At 37.9% G+C, this 17,599-nt stretch overlaps 1 protein-coding gene and 1 long non-coding RNA gene across 2 annotated transcripts in view; both read right to left on the reverse strand.

Moving 5' to 3' along the window:
* LOC134658881 (uncharacterized) overlaps nucleotides 1-17,599 on the reverse strand; it is a 379,350-nt gene that overhangs the window by 58,875 nt on the left and 302,876 nt on the right. The gene's annotated exons all lie outside the window — the stretch shown is intronic.
* Nucleotides 12,930-16,727, reverse strand: LOC134658754 (uncharacterized). The gene is made up of 6 exons (XM_063514397.1): nucleotides 16,512-16,727; nucleotides 15,595-15,657; nucleotides 14,861-14,986; nucleotides 14,264-14,290; nucleotides 13,697-13,772; nucleotides 12,930-13,069 (listed from the first exon to the last, which is right to left on the reverse strand). The coding sequence occupies exons 1-5, from the start codon at nucleotides 16,571-16,573 to the stop codon at nucleotides 13,700-13,702; spliced, it is 351 nt and encodes a 116-aa protein (XP_063370467.1). The 5' UTR covers nucleotides 16,574-16,727; the 3' UTR covers nucleotides 12,930-13,069; nucleotides 13,697-13,699.

Below are 17,599 nucleotides of genomic sequence, written 5' to 3' on the forward strand. Positions count from 1 at the left end.
CTTGACGAGTAGCGAAGGAACGAACCGGCGTAGGTACTTAAGAGCTACAAATGAATAGACAAAAGATTCATGAGGAGTTTCTGTCATATTTAACCTTATTTCGTGGTTCATAGAGTCGAAATTCAATAAACGGTTTACAAAACCTTTTTCTGAGCAGGTACCTAGTTTTTGTTTGCAATGTTGCAATACGAGTAGAAAATTAGAAATACAGTAGGTATACCTACATGCTACATAATAGTATTTTATATAAGACTTCAAATACTAATACTTTATGGTTTATTATATAACTTGATAGCAATAAATATAAAGTGTTAGTAATAAAAAATAAAAGCAATAAAGAGTATAAAGAGAAGACTGTACGATAAAAACTGGCCATGCATGATCTGGTAATACATACAATATTCTTACCAATTGCACATTATTAAACAGTTCTAATAATCTGTAGATATAAGTCCTATAAGTATAATTATATTAATTATAATTAAAATTCAATCAATTGTCAATCATATTACTGATATTACCTACAATGTATGTGTGAGTTTTCTCGAATAGGTATATTTTATCGAATAAATATTCTGTCAATAAGAAATGTATATTTTTTAATCGTATTATTTTTTAACTTACGTAAGCCAGGCATCTAGATATTAAGTATTATAGTAAACCATGTAAAAATTGATAAATAAACATGACTGTGTATCTGCCGCTGCATTTGTTACAATTTCTTGTGTAGACGTGTTCACCTTATTACACCGACATAAAGCTTATAATTGGTTGTGGCAGTTCTGATAATGGTTTGGGAACCTACTTGTTTTCGGCGATATCAGACAAAAGGGTATTGGAAAACAACACGTTCTAATGAATGGAACACCAGCGGCCGGCATTTATTACCTGAACACTCGTGTGAAAGTGACCCAAGTGAACATGAATGATTACCAATTTTGAGATCTATCTTAATGTTCATAACAATATAATCGCTAGGTAACCAAGGTAGCATGGGTTTCTTATTAAGGTTCTCGCGTGAAATCCTGCGTTTCGAATGCCGCTTGTGTGTACTTTTTTTTGCGTCGTTGGCAGATTTGCTCTTTTCGCTCAGCAGTAAATTGATAATAATAAGATTTGGTGCCCTCGGGAGGGTGCCCAATACGCAGGCAGCGTTCCCGCGCTGGATTGTGATTGCAATTCTCTGCACGAGAAAGCTGCCCGCGCGGGGGTCGCCCGTTGCAAGAAGAAATAACCACGAAGTAATTCATACTTATTTTCTTAACTGTTATTTTTAACTAATATAGGTAGTATTTGTCTGCACATCTATTCTTCACGAAACTATATTACTTACACAAGTATACATGTATAAAATGTATTTCTTTGATTGAAATATAATAGGCTACATGACTAAATTTTTTTATGGTATCAATCTATCGGGTTTGTTTTTAGGATCAAATGTATATATGGGACCCATTGCATTAAAGTAACACAAAAGTCAGAAATTGTAGTCAAAGTCCGACAGTCGCAGTTCACTCGCGAAATGCCCTAAACAAAACGGCCAGAGGCCGTGACGTCATCGCCCATCTTGTAGTATGGACAAAACAAGAAAATTGCGTTTTTGTCGGTGAAATATTGCGTTTATGTATATAGTTGCTATACAATATTTTTTTGGATGAAATGTAAGGAATCTAATGGTACCCTTACTTTTATCGTTTTTGGAAGTTAAAAAAACTTAAATTTTGAAATTTTCAGGTCCTGTAATTTTGTAATTTTTCAATATTTTATTTTAATATCCACATTATTGTGATAAATTGCTCGTTTGCTATCTATTTTACTAGATTTTGTTATAAAATTCAACATGTGTCATCATCCCTATTATATTAATTATGTAATTAATAATGAATATGTTAGCTTAAAAGCAATAATAGTAAAAAAATTAAGGTTTTAATTTAAACTAGGGACGAGTAGGTTTAAAATTAAAAATAGTAGACAATATAGGATAGGGACACCTACTTCGGTTAATATATTGTATAGTTAGCTAAATATGTTATATCAACACAGTTATAAATAAATTTAAAAAAATCGTACGCCAAACGAGTTCATCTGAAGTCAACATTCAATATTAGACCTTACATACCCAGACCTAGAGCATTGATTGGGTCAACCTGTTTCGGATCCGTTCGGGCCGGTGTTAAGTACCCGTGTAAACGGAGATACGTATCTGAGAAACGTGTCTTGGGAACGTTTATTGGATACGTATCCGGATCCCGGCGGTTCTGTGTAAACCGTGTTCTTAGCACCGCCGGGCTTAAGAACACGGGTATTCGTTTCGGCGTGTAACACGGATACCGGGAGCCCTAGTTTGTACACTCAAGAGCTACGAAATCGGGTCATTCTCTATAGTAACTCTTGTAAAAATGACCTGTTTTCTTTGCTCTTGAGCGTAGGGTTGTTTGGTTTAAGCAGCTTTACTTGTAATTTGTGCGAGACAGTTTTCAGAGTCGGAACAGGCTAACTCTATACGTCATTTGCAATGACAAAGTATGGCTATGTCATGTTATAATGACATTCCTCACTTTGTTCCATTCAATTCGGTGGACAGTCAGCTTAGACAATCTCTAGTGGCAAATATTTCCACCATATATGGGGCTCTAGGGAAGCACCGTAGCTTCATCTACCGTAAGCTGAACAATTTCATCAGAAGTTTGATCCAGGTCATCATAATAATGATGTTCGCCCATTCTGCCACTTAACCCTTCAATGTTTCGCCTTTTTACCTTCCCATTCTTCATAGAAAACATTAGGGAAACTTAAAAAGTTTGTGCCAACGAACTCCTTGAGGCAAGGGTGAAAACCCGACTTTTGTTGTGCAAAGTTTCACAAGTAGGAATATATCACGATCAATTTGGGAATACTAGTGACGAGACATTCTGACAAAGCTAGCTTAGTTTTTTAACATTTCTGACAAAGCTAAGAAATCATACTTATCATTTTATGAAGAGGTCTGAATGAGATTAGCTCAGGACCGGGATAAGTGGCGTACTCGAAGAGAGGCCTATGCTCAGCAGTGGGCGATAAAAGGCTGATAATGATGATGGTGCTTTTATAAGAAATCGATATTTTGGGTCAAAATTCAATTCGTTTACTTGTTTTTGTTTCCAAAAAATGCGACGGAGTGGAGCTTTTTGTATGGGGTGAAATTTAGTTTTTAATTTTTCTCAAGAGAAATAGACATAACTCAACTTTTTTTAATTATTTGATAAAAGACAAAAATAAGAGTGGATAGAAACAAGACGAAAATAATTTAGACCTATTTGGTATATAATCCAGATATATGCAGGTTATATAAGGTAGGTAGCTGCCATACGCGTTACTTCCCTGACAAAGTAGTCCTTTTTGTGGAATGCTCCTAATGTTAATGGCGGCGCCGGAGTTAAAAATTTAATCCACGAAGTTTTTAATGATAAAATTGGTCACTTCTTTAGTGTGTGATATCTATTTCAGTTTGCAATAACATAATGTTAACATAAATTTCCACTGACAACCCAACACTAGCAAACCTACTCGCGGTGGACTTTTAAAAGGCTTTCTTTGTAACTCATTTAAGTAGAACTCTATTGCTCACGATTTTTAGAAGATAACTATGTAGGTAGGCTTACGTAGGTAATGGAAAAAAGAAGATTCGTTTGGGTCAAAAACGTTCGGAAAATTCAGCTAATTTTCGGTGAAATTAAATAACGATTTGGATATATTTTTCTAAGACTGATAACACAAATTTAAAGCAGGTTTTACCTTGTCTGTGACGATAAAGTACGAAATATACCTATATTTTAAAGTTGTGGGGATCTTAGTACAAAGAAAATAACCTGTTGAGTATACTTCTATTAAGGATGACTCACTCTAGACCGGGTCGGGGCCGGGCCGGAGCTTCCGACGCTTCGTTTTCTATAGAAAGCACCATAATCGATCTGCCGTCATAGAAAATTACATATCGGACGCCTTGTAGTGTGGAGTATGTTCCCCTCCACTGTTTGTTACGTTACTATATAAGCATATATGTACCCATCTTAATTAGACAGTGTTATAATAAACCTCTTACCGACAATAACTTGTGTTTCGCTTACACATCTCCCACATCACAGCCTCGGCCCGGGCGCGGCCCGGTCTACTGTGAGTCATCCTTTTACCTTCCATATGAGTTTCCTAAAGAGTTCCTGTGTGTTAGCATATATTTAAAATCCGCCTTACATACTTGTACAACCTTTTGGCATTGTTACAGAAAAATTGTACTACCTAACGCTGAAACTAACATACTTTCCGGGCCAGTTACTTTCAGTGCTAATTTAACGTAAAATGACACTATTACAGAGCTTTTGTGTCTTCTACAATTTTGGCAAGCGGGAGCCTTGTCAGATATAAAGCTTCGGAATAAAGAAACGAAACAGAATAACAGCTGCGTATTATTTTATGGCGATTCTTCTATCTAGATTTACCCCTTACCACATACGTAGCCATACGTATGTATGGCGGATATGATACTCTTATTCAACTTTATTGACAGCTATTAAAGTATACAAGTAAGCTTTGGTGTTTAATTACAGTATTTATAATTCAAGCATACGTTTTATCAAGGACCATAAATGTTTTATCAATTAATTCCATTACGTACTTATACGTAGGTACGTATACAGAAGTATAGCATTTTTCATATGGGGCATTATCTATGAAAAGGGACCTTATTGTCGATGGTGCTTACGCCGCACAGCGTCGCGCGGCATTGTATTTATATCGGAGCATCGTTATAATAATGGCGTAACCGCCATCGACATTAAGGTCCCTTTTCATAGATAACGGCACATATTCTTTCATATAAAACACCTAACAACTAACTACATAACAAGTACAATGTAAAAACACAGTTTGTACATCCATGGGGCAAATTGCCCATACTCCTTTATGGAGTATACATTGAACAAATATTTTTATTACATGCACTAAGGAAGGGGTTAAAGGATGACTTACGTTAGAACGATGCGGATCCGGGCCAAGGCGACCAACACTTCGTTTTCTATAAAGTATCACGTAATCATCGATCAGCCATCATAGATAACGAAGGATCAGACACCTCGGCTCGGACCAAGAATGTTATAGCGTGGTGTTCCTAAAACAGACCGCCTGAATAAATTTTGACGTTGCGGGAAATGTCTAAAAGGCAGTGTTGTGAATACCTAACGCTTATTTTTAGGCTTAAAGACTCGAGCCCTCAAGACTCGTAAGTCTTGAAGACTCGACTATATTTGAGAATTGTATTTATTTATTTTACGCGTATGGATGTCAGTAATCGTCTTTTCCGACTTTGAAGCGTTAAGCCTCGAGAGTCTTAAGGGTTCGAGTCTTTAAGCCTCGAAATAAGCGTTATTCACAACACTACTAAAAGGTCATTATATCGAAAAAAATATATTAAATTTTAAATTGATGGCAGTAATGCATTGGCTACATTACTGCGGCTGTATTGCAGCGCGAAATTACTGAATGATTTACTGTTAGTTTCACTAGACTTACCTATAACTGTTTCTATCTAGAATAAGAATAAGATTAATTCAGGACGCTTATACAACAAAATTTTACTAAAACATGTCCCAAAAACGGGTTAAAACGTCACTGAAAAGATTTCCACTCAGCTGTCAAGGTATCTTATGAATACCTACCTATCGAAGGCACTAAGGAAGGGGACTTACTTGCTCTGTCTTCCTTCTTTACTCGTGTGTTCAAAAACCGCATTAACTTGTTGCACAAATGGACATGTATACCCGCATTGCACTGGCCAAGTTATTTTTTAAATGTTTAGAGCAAGAAGTTTTACGGCGTTCAAGTTAACCTAGCTAGTCTAGGTAGGTATAATACTTTAAAAGCTAACTTTTAAAAATAAATGTAACGTAAAATAAAACGTAAAATGTAATGTAAAAAAATGTATTATAAAATTCACAGCCAGCGCCCCACCAGGCGAGTTTTCTATTCGTAGGCGCTTCTCGCTACATACGAGTTTTCACATCGACTACGCTCGTAGCGCGTAGCTTGCACTGGCACAGAGGGACTACCGTCAACCACGTTCGACGTGTTGCCTCTCTGTCACAGAATAAGTAAATAGTATTATCTCTGTCACACTTGTAAATTCGTACGTATCAGTATCATATCAGCCCTTTATCGCCCTCTACTGAGCATAGGCCTCTCTTCCAGTACGCCACTTTTCCCGGTCCTGAGCTAATCTCATACAGAAGTGACCCGCAATCTTCCGGATATCGGCCACCCAATGAGCCAACGGACGCCAGAAAAATGCGACAATAGGAATGCACAGAACAAGTAGAATGGCGATGCGAGCAGGGTACGTGTCGCCGCCGGTTATGAGCAAACGCTCGCATGATAGTACTCGCCCGCGCTGACCGAAAAACGTAAACATGCCTTTTGCGCCACAATAACGTTCAGATTAAGAAGCCAGACATCAAATCTGTCTAAAGGAGGCGTATCCATTCACCAGGCACACAAGTTTTTACTACCGTTGCGCGAGAAATGTGGAAATGTGGAGAGGAACGAGCGGCGACACCGGTTCCGATACTAACTGCGCGCGATAGCCGTTCTAACCTCTTTAATATGTTCTGTGAGGGCATTTGACTGTCATCATCTTCCTCGCGTTTTCCCGGCATTTTGCCACGGCTCATGGGAGCCTGGGGTATTGGCGAGGGCACTAGTTTTTACGAAAGCGACTGCCATCTGAACTTCCACCCAGAGGGTAAACTAGGCCCGTATTGGAATTAGTCCGGTTTCCTCACGATGTTTTCCTTCACCGAAAAGCGACTGGTAAATATCAAAATGATATTTCGTACATAAGTTCCGAAAAACTCATTGGTACTAACTGGAGTTCGAACCCGCGACCTCCGGATTGTAAGTCGCATGCTCTTACCGCTGGGCCACCAGCGCTTTATAGGGCATTTGACTGTATTTAAAATAAATTATTTTACACCTTGCAAGAAATAAAGCACCAGAAGAATAATAGAGAGACGTAGACAGCAGTTATTTTTAGACACAAATTCTATTTTAAAACCCGTGTAAAACTATAAAGAGTAGGTTATTTGATTGTGACGTCGCATGCTAGTTTTTCATATAAATTCCGTAGTGACAAAATCGTTTTTACAGTTCGAAAAAACAAACTGATTTGACTAGTCTAGTAGTCAAATCCTATACTGACTATATAATGATTCAATTTTTTATTTTGAAATTTATATAATGATTTATATTAAATTTGACATTTGCCGCAGCAATGCTGTCGGTAGCATTCCTGCAGCAGTATGCAGCGTGACGTCAAAAATCTGGGCAGCAACATCGATTTTGACATTTGCTGCAGTAATGCAGTCGACAGTAATGTCGCGTTACTATCTGCATAGATCTGCATGTCTTGCGTGATTCATATTCGTTTCAGTAAAAACTATAATTATAACCTATGTAGTTATATCATAGAGAAATATACTTAGTATGCATAGAGTGCTAACTCCATACATCAGTTTTGATACCAAAACGCCTATTATTTTCATAGTCGACATCTAGCATCGAGTGGCGGAATTATCAGTACTGGTAATTGACAATAGATGTTGCGACGACCGTAAAGTCTAAGTGTAAGGCCTGAGTGGACGCTCGAGTTGGGCGTGCAGCGGGGCGGGGCGTGCGGCGTGCATGATAAACAAATGCAAACGTATAGTAGCGGCCTTAGTGCACGCTGCTCACGTCACTTGTGAGCCCGACGCCACGCTGCACTCCCCGCCGAACGCTCCGCTTCGAGCGTCCACTCAGGCCTTACACTAATGCTTAACAATTTTCAGCTAATTAATAACCGGATTAACCGGAACGCTATTTTCAACACCTGCTTGTAATAATAGTTGTAAATTGTTGTTCAATACAATTTTAGGGTTCCGTACCTCAAGAGGAAAAAATGGAACCCTTATAGGATCACTCGCGCGTCTGTCTGTTCGACCAGTCCAGTCCCCCCCCCCCACTTTATCTTCGAAACAACTGGTTCTAAAATTTTGAAAAAAATACCCAAAATAGATCTTTCTAGACAGAAAAACCTATTAGAAATGTGCAGTCAAGCGTGAGTCGGACTTAATGTACGGAACCCTTGGAACGCGAGTCCGACTCGTACTTGGCCGGTTTCCGTGAGTCGTGACACTCAAAACATCTTGTATCAAGTAGCGGTACTGATAATTCCGACACTCGATGCTAGATGTCGACTACGAAAATGATCTAGGCGTTTTGGTACCAAAACTGATGTATGGAGTGAGCACTCTATGGTTATTATTTTTCTCTATGGTTATTTTCACACTGTTCTATTTTTAGTCGCCAAAGCCTGAAACGAAACAAGACTCATTATACAGAAAGTAATTACAAGTTCTAGAAAAGGAAAAAACGAGCCAAGTCGGTAGTTTCTAGGCTTCAATGCGGTGGTTTAAATTGAGATGATTACTGTAATTTAGGTCCGCTGGTGGAAAGTTCTTCGGAGGTATGTAGTTTTCGAAAAATAAGGGAAGATGGGAGGTACTTATAGGTAAGGGTAGGTAAGGTTGGTACTTTTAGGTGTAGAAAAAAGTTGAATCGTTCTGTCTCGTGCTGAATAGAGAAGACATAATTTTATGATATTAAAAAGGCACCGTTCGTTTGTAAGTTCCATTAAAAAACGTTCCACCAATATAGTAAACAAAACGCAATTTTATAAGGTTATATTTAACTTGCAATGTACCTATGTAGGGGTCTCTATTGTTTCCCAAATAGTTGTACGCATTTTCGTTAAGTAGTCATAATTCATTTGGTTCGGAAACGCGTCACTTTTCAGGATTGTCATAAAACTCCTAACCTATCTATAGGATAACCTAACGAAAAAGCTGAAATGTTAACGGTTTCAGTTTTATGACTAATGATAATATGACAAACAATACACTGTGACTTAAAACTTTATGGGTAACAACGAGACCCCACCTATGTAGGTATGTAGTTATGTATCGATGTTTGTACGGGTTAAATCTTGCAAGTTAAATTTGACCCATTTTACGACTTCCAATGAAGCTGAAGATTTACCCCCGATTTTCCCCAATATCACAAATTGCGGCTAACACCTGACTCAATAAAAACGCGTAAGACGCGAGAAAATTACAGCCAAGTTCGTATAAATCATTTTCTATTAGATTCGATATCGCAGATACCCATGTCAGCGTGAACATATTGCATTTTATCGGTACATATCTGGGTTAGGTAAACCTATACACATGTTTTTGGGACGATATTTTTGTTAAAGGTTATGTACATCGCTAGACTACTAAAATTATGAAATCACTACATAGTATAAAACAAACTCGCTTCCCTCTGTCTGTCTGTAATGTATGCTTAGATCTTTAAAACTACGCAACGGATTTTGATGCGGTTTTTTTTTAATAGATAGAATGATTCAAGAGGCGTGCGAAGCCGGGGCGGGTCGCTAGTTTATGAATAAAAATCAACCATTATATCAAAGCGGTAAAATAAATACTTAATAGAATACGTTTTTTTTGTGTAACTCCCTTACATGCAAAGTTATTAAATTATTTTTGGTCACTCCAACCCTGTGAGGTGTCGTTGGATTAGGTCTTTCAAAAATAATAAGGGTTATCAACAACAATTTTGGGTTAAAATTGGTCCGAAAGAAAAAACCTTTTCTGTACTTCATATAACAAAAAAAACGAATAATAATTACCATAGCGATTCATCGCATTACAGTTATTCCATATAGTCAATACCCAATTAAACCTACACAAACTCTGTAAAACTAACTTAAAAGTACCTAATTTACCCTACCTGGCGGCCTAGCCAAGGTGACGATCGCTATAATCGCTTCGCCATCGAATCGCTTTGTGTCTCTCTATCACTCTTCCATGAGTGTGACAGTGACAGTTGCGTCTCGTTCGCTACAGAGCGTCAGCGTTTGGCACGTTGGCTACGCGACCAGGCCCCTATTTCACCAAGGTGACAGGTGCGAGAATTGTCGACATCACTGTTACTGACGTCACAGGCCTCCATAGACTACGGTAACCGCTTACCACCGGACGGGCGGTGTGCTTGTTTGCCACCAACATATTAATTTTTTGCATTTAAAAAAACTCCATTATATCGCCAATAAATAAGTACTTATTTTGCTAATGACAATTGTCACAAGAAACACGACAATTGTCACGAAATTCCGACACAGAACTCATTTTCTGTCAAGAATTACCGAAAGTTCTATTAAATCTTGTGACAATTGTCATCATCATCATCATAAACTTCGAAAGAGAAATACCTGTTTGTTGCCGATATAATAAAGTTTTTTAGGGTTCCGTAGCCAAATGGCAAAAAACGGAACCCTTATAGATTCGTCATGTCTGTCTGTCTGTCTGTCTGTCTGTCCGTCTGTCTGTCCGTCCGTATGTCACAGCCACTTTTCTCCGAAACTATAAGAACTATACTGTTGAAACTTGGTAAGTAGATGTATTCTGTGAACCGCATTAAGATTTTCAGACAAAAATAGAAAAAAAACAATAAATTTTTGGGGTTCCCCATACTTCGAACTGAAACTCAAAAATTTTTTTTTCATCAAACCCATACGTATGGGGTATCTATGGATAGGTCTTCAAAAATGATATTGAGGTTTCTAATATCATTTTTTTCTAAACTGAATAGTTTGCGCGAGAGACACTTCCAAAATGGTAAAATGTGTCCCCCCCCCCCCCCCCTAACTTCTAAAATAAGAGAATGATAAAACTAAAAAAAATATACGATGTACATTACCATGTAAACTTCCACCGAAAATTGGTTTGAACGAGATCTAGTAAGTATTTTTTTTTTAATACGTCATAAATCGCCTAAATACGGAACCCTTCATGGGCGAATCCGACTCGCACTTGGCCGCTTTTTTTAATAATACAATGATGGTGCCAAACAGGAATACGGCCCGCACAATGGTAAGCGGTAACCGAATTGTCGCACCTGTCGCCATGGTGAAATAGGGGCCAGGTAATTCGTAAAGTAAGTTAATTAAAGTTCCTCAAAAGCCTTCCGATTAAGCAAATACGTGGCATTACCTAATTAATAAGTTTTAATTACAAGGCAACAAAGAAAGTGTTTAGATTCCGTAATGTTTAACTAATTTGAATTAGGTGCGTTGGGGTTACTCCGAATGGAGTTTGAAAGGTTCTTGATTAGTCTCGAACTATGAAGAAAACAAAAGATGTGGCGCGCTGCGCCAAACGTGTGACGGAAGATATGGCCATCGTCGATTATTATTAAAATAAGATTTTGTCAAAAATGTCATTTTTGGTACAAGCTTTTATCGCTGACTGTACTTTTCTTACGACAGACAACTAATACCTACTCACCGAGACAATTCTAAAAACCCCTAACACAATTATGTTGCGTTGTTTCATCACAGAGTTCCTATGGCCACTTCCTGTCTCCATCATCAGATCAGCTCGATGGTACCATAATATTGCATTGTCACCCGACTTACATGTGTATGCAAAATTTCAGCTCAATCGGAAACCGGGAAGTGGAACAAATTTAACTTGCAAGATTCCATTACATAGTTACATACAGGTCGACCTAATAAAAGCTTGTTAATATACTATTTTTTCGGCAACTTTGTTTAGCGCGGAACCGAAAGTAAAGAAAGTAAATAAATGTTACAGGACTACAATTTTATGCATACCGACCTAACCCACAAGACGAAGATATAATAATACATACCTATGTATATAAGCTATGTACTTTAATACATATAAAACATCTATAACTCGAAAAAATATTTCTGATAAAGAAATAAATGCCCTTATCAGGATTCGACCCCAGGACCGCCTTCTTCGTAGACAGGGTCATTACAGACTAGGCTAGAATATTGAAATCCGTTTACGAAATAACCCCAATGCACCTTCCCAACTGACAGATAATTGGAGTAATGTTCTAGTCTTGTTTTGAAGTTTTAATCGGTTTAAACTTAGGAGTCTAATAGAAGTAAAGTGACGTAAAACATTTGCATTTCATTCGGTTTCTTGGCGTGTGAGTAAAACTCATGGTCGCTTTGTTAAGGTACAAGCTGGAACCCAGCGACGTGTCGCAGCGACGGGTCGGCGCGACACGTCGCCGCATCGTGTCGTTGTGTTAATTTTGACCCTGACTGCAGCACGGTAGGAGCGCCATATGCAATTGGTTCCGTGTGAGAGTAAGAAAGGCTATACAGATCTGCGGTCAGGCGACGCGTCGCTGACCTTGGTATCGCTGACTTCGAATGGTAAGTATTTCATAGAAACCAGTCGTGTCGCCGCGACGTGTCATCTGTCTGCGGTCGACACAAGTCGCTGAGCGCATGATACATCGAGACACGTCGCCACTAAGTTGCAGTTCTTAATTGCTGATTATCAAAGTCGTATCCATCATTTTTAATGCATTATTAATATACTTTTAACATATTTTTTATTATATTTCTTACAACACTTTAAATTTCACGCGTTCTGCAACGTTTGCCCTTATTCTCATTAGCCTAAGGTATATTTTCAATAGACTTCAAGAAGAAAAGCTGTAAATATTTCGAAAAACTCCAGAGCCGTGTTGATTTAATGAGGAGCCTATTGTAAGAAGTTTCTAGATAATATTATAGTTCCTTCAGGGGTTTCAGTGTTAAGAAATTTTCAAAGTTTATTTACTTATTAGAGCGGAGAAGTTACAAGTAAATTATACCTTAGACTAATGATCTAGACTTGAAAAACTTAATAATAATATTCAGAACGTAAGAAATCAAGCAACTTTCACAGAGTTGTACACTTTTGAGGACCATATTAAAGTTGATTCACCCTAATGCAAAAAATGTCTAAATTATGTTAAGTGTACAAAATAAAAGTTACTTATGTGTGACACACATTTATTAAGTAAAGCTTTTTTGAACATAATTATTTATCATCAAAAATAATTTAAATACAACAAAATATTAAAATAACAGAAATTTTACAGAGATGATGAAAAAAACTTTTGAAGGTCTGCACATCTGAAAAAGAAATTTTGTTTAAGTAGTGTTGTTTTTGTATACTTTTGGACTAACTACTTAGTTACTTACCTATTTATACCTAACTACATTTTGTAAGGTGGTCGATCATCAATTTCTTAAGGGGCCCACTGATCATCTGTCCGCCGGACGATATTGGCCTGTCAGAACGCAAAAGTTGACAGCTCCGAACAACTGACAGGCCGATATTGTCCGTCGGACTGGTCATCAGTGGCCCCTTTAGTGTTATTCTGTCCCGTTAGCCAGGGGACGATATTAGCCCAGTTTGTTAAAAAAACTCATGGATTGGCCCACTATGTAAAGGGTTGATAGCTATCATGAAAATGCATGCCTTTTTAATTAAAATACGTGGGTCATACTGAAAGTTTCTGGATTCTGATATACGTATGAGAAAACTTATTGTTTCTAAGTGGCCAGTCCAGGAATTTTCAGTATGACCTAAGTACCTATGTACCTTAAAACCTGGGTTTCAAAGTGATTCAGGAGACTTGGCAACCAGTTGCACGCAGTTTCAAATTAGTTTATTTCTAATGATAGTTATAAGTGAAAACCACTTACTTGTTATTTAGTAAAGGTTTCTAATGTTAGTTATAAGTGAAAATCACTTACTTGTTACTTAGTAAAGGTTGAGGGCGGCGATCCAAAGTTGAGAGAGAAGTTGAACGCATGGCCCTTCTTATTCAAACTGCAAAGGAAAAATGCAAATGTATAATATGGATTCAAAAAACAAAAAACCGGCCAAGTGCATGCTGGGCCGCGCATACAGGGTGGTCCAAACCTTGACGTCCAGAATTTTATCTTAATTTATTTAAAATGTTCGCTCGGTTCAAATTATGTACCTATATGGAGTGCCCCCCTACACAGACACACATGCACGCACACACACACACACACACACACACACACACACACACACACACACACACACACACACACACACACACACACACACACACACACACACACAAGATCAGTACAGGTTTACAGAACAGTGTACAGATGGATGGACAGGCGGACTTAACGCAACTATAAGAGTTCCGTTTTAGCCACTTTGGCTACGCAACCCTAGAAACGGGTTAATACGCAACCCTAGAAACGGGTTGAAAAGCCGAGCAAAATGACAGCGCACATCTTGTTTCTTACCAAAAAAACTTATTTATACATAAGATTACTCACGATTTGGGTTTTTTATTCTTTTTGGTCCTGAAACAAAAACAGGTGTTATATGGCTCTATACCTAAATTTATCAAATTGTTGGAAATCGACCATCCTGAAAATGTTTCCAAGTTGAAAATAGGATTGAATAGTTTAAACATATTCAGGCGTATGAAGTCACAGCCTGAGAGCAAGAAAATATTATTATAACACATAATTTCAATATTTACAAATTAACACATATCAGTGAAAGAACAAGGATCAAAGTCAAATGGCGTTCTAACCGTTTTAATCTTGTCAAAAGATGGCGGTAAATTTACTGTGGCTGTATAATTTACCATGACAGTATACTTCGTTTTTATTAGGATTAGAAATTTGGTAAACAATCTTGATGTGTCTTTTAATTGAAAAACACTTTTAAAAACCAATAACTATTACTTATGAAAGCAGAATACTATAAAAGATCGTATTATATTCATAATTGTTACATATTGACCGTAACTTATTTTTAAAATGTGTTTTTCAATTAAAAGACACATCAAGATTGTTTACCAAATTTATAATCCTAAAAAAAACGAAGTGTAACTCTCTATAAAATCTCTCTTTGTTATAACTCACTTCTTTGGATAATGTATGGTGACTCCCTTCGGCGTAACCCGTTGCCTGCAGGGCTCGAATTTCCCGCAATTGCACCCCTTATCAGGTACCAGCCCTTCGTGACAGCGGTTTGGTACCGCTTTTATTCTGAAACGCGGGAAAATCATTTTGGAAAGGAATTTTGGGAATCTGTCCAAACATGAGTCTCGTAAGTAAGTCTTATTAGAAAAAGTAAACTGAGAATCGCTGCGTGTAATTCACATACACACGCCAACGTAACATATACTTTTATAACTTTAAAGGGGCCCACTGATTAACAGTCCGCCGGACGATATCGGCCTGTCAGTTAGAACAAAAAGTTGACAGTTCCGAACAACTGACAGGCCGATATCGTCCGGCGGACTGGTAATCAGTGATGGGCCCCTTAAGATCCTAAAGTGGCATTCTATAGAACTTGCTAACTATGTGAACAAAAGTCACTAAATTCATCATTTAGAGACAATTTCAACATGGCGGTTTGTTTACATAGTTAGCAAGTTCCATAGAATGAAACTTTACTATTTTAGAATGACACAAAAATAAGTCTTAATCAAAAAATCTGTTTACGGTTTTTATCCTGTTTTCAGGTTATTCTTTCTAATTCTGGATATCAGTAATTTCCACTACATACCAGGAAAACTATGCCACAGGCTACAATGCCACTCAAACTGCAAAATTTAAGTAAGTTTAAAAAGAAATTTAACTTAAAATCTTACTCTGTCTTTTTGAAAACTTTCCATTTCGGCTTTTCTGTCACTATGTATCTCAAATCAGATAAACTGAAAAGAAAAATACATTATTTTCATTTTGCTCTATCGACAATAAAAATATCAGAGTAGGTATAGGCTGTAGAGTCTGTGCGGAAAGGGATATAATGCATTTTACGATTCTTCTCTTTCCGCACAGACTCTATTAAAACTTTTGGTGAAAAAAATATATTAGGTATAAGTGTTATCGCCGACTGTAGGTAGTGTAGGTACTATTTAAACATTTACAAGGTAATCCTAAAGAAATTAATTTCATGAGGTTCTATGGGGTTATCAGATAGTTTTTATTTATTTAAACTTTATTGCACAGTAAAAGCTGTACAAAAGGCGAACTTAATGTCAGAAGGCATTCTCTACCAGTTAACCTTTGGGCCAAACAGTAACGGTCAAAAAGTTCCTATACTATGGTTATTATTCGGTCTATAATGTCTATATACAACAAATAAATACAATAAATAAATACAAATACAATACAATACAATATCATCAGATCAGATCAGCTCGAAATCATCGTAATATTGTCACCTACTAACATGGCTATTGAAATTAAAGCTTGCGAGACCCCCACATCCACAGAATAAATATTAGTACTATAGGTACAAAAGATTCAAAACGAGTCTATTGCGACAGATATGACCGCTAGGTGGCGCAAGCGCGAGCAGGCGTCCGTTCCTTAGCGGTGCGCGGCAACTACTATGGCTAGACACCAAAATTGGTGTAGGCCGCATGTATGTAGCGACGCGATGAAATCGCGGAGTGAGCCACGCCTGCCACATCGTCAAACGCTCCGCAAAGACATCAGACAAACTCATTAGTTTACATTCGTGTGTAGCGTACGCCGCAATGGGGCCTCCTCTATACATTACCTAGTATTACTAGTAGAACAATCAACTTTCCGTGCACATGCCTTGCTGCCATTGGTACCCATCGTGGCAGCGGCACTGATTCTTAAAAATAACTAAACCCGTTTCGCGCAAACTCATTCACTACAGGAATTTGCCTTCATACATCCTGAAATTTAATATTCTAATTTTTTTAAAGAAATCTCGGAGATATTTACATTATAATTTGACAAAGGTGACATTTGACAGTGAACTTATTTTTCTTCTTAATCACAGTTGGTACAGAAGAATACTAAAAAGTTTGGATTAAGAATAGTTCGGTAGCGTCTGTGCGGAAAGAAAAGAGTCGTAGAATGTATTGGGTTCCATACATTCCACGACTCTTCTCTTTCCGCACAGGCTCTATAGCTCTTCGGCTGCAATGAGTCGCCATCAGATATATCGGAGCGGTCGAGGTGCTCAAAATGATCTGAACACGCACTTTAACGCCTTGCAGCAGAAATTCTAGTATAGTCTAAATCCAAACGGAGTACCTACCTTTACCACTGTTGAAACGTTATTCTTTATTTTAATACTTAGTAGACAACGCGGGATTTTCTTGATATCTTTGCCATCGTTGCCGCATTTGTTATAGCGATTAGAACGTTAAGGCTGCCTTTCCGCTAAGGAGATGAGAGGAGACATGCAGGGATAGGATTGGTTGTAATTGTTACTCACATCGTGTCTATGTTAATTAGCTAAATAACAAGCAATGCTATTGGTTGATTCCCGCACACGTGTCTCTAATCTCCGCTCATCTCGGCTTCAGTGAAAGGCAGCCTAATTCAAGCCATCACTCTCTTTATAAAGGAGATAGACAGTGACACTACACGCGTCAACGTTGCAGCATGCTGTCGCAATCGCCATCCGAACATCACCACTGCATCACAACACTGCTTCCATCATCCGAACACATAGTCTGTTCGGAAAGAGAAGAGTCGTGGAATGTATTGGGCTCCATACATTCCACGACTCTTCTCTTTCCGCACAGAGTCTAGAAGGTAGCATCCTATAGAAGTGGTATACGCGTGCCTCCGTGAGGGACAAAACATACGCAATGCGACACTATGATT

Source organism: Cydia amplana, chromosome 23, assembly GCF_948474715.1.
Source record: "Cydia amplana chromosome 23, ilCydAmpl1.1, whole genome shotgun sequence".
Lineage (NCBI taxonomy): Eukaryota > Metazoa > Arthropoda > Insecta > Lepidoptera > Tortricidae > Cydia > Cydia amplana.

Coding starts and splice junctions, on each gene's coding strand:
- LOC134658754 (XM_063514397.1), bottom strand. CDS start 16,573: ATGGGTACCAATGGCAGCAAGGCATGTGCACGGAAAGTTGATTGTTCT. Junction 14,291..14,860: donor ACCATACATTATCCAAAGAA/GTGAGTTATAAC, acceptor TTTTTGTTTCAG/GACCAAAAAGAATAAAAAAC. Junction 13,773..14,263: donor AAGAATAAAAAACCCAAATC/GTGAGTAATCTT, acceptor TTTCCTTTGCAG/TTTGAATAAGAAGGGCCATG.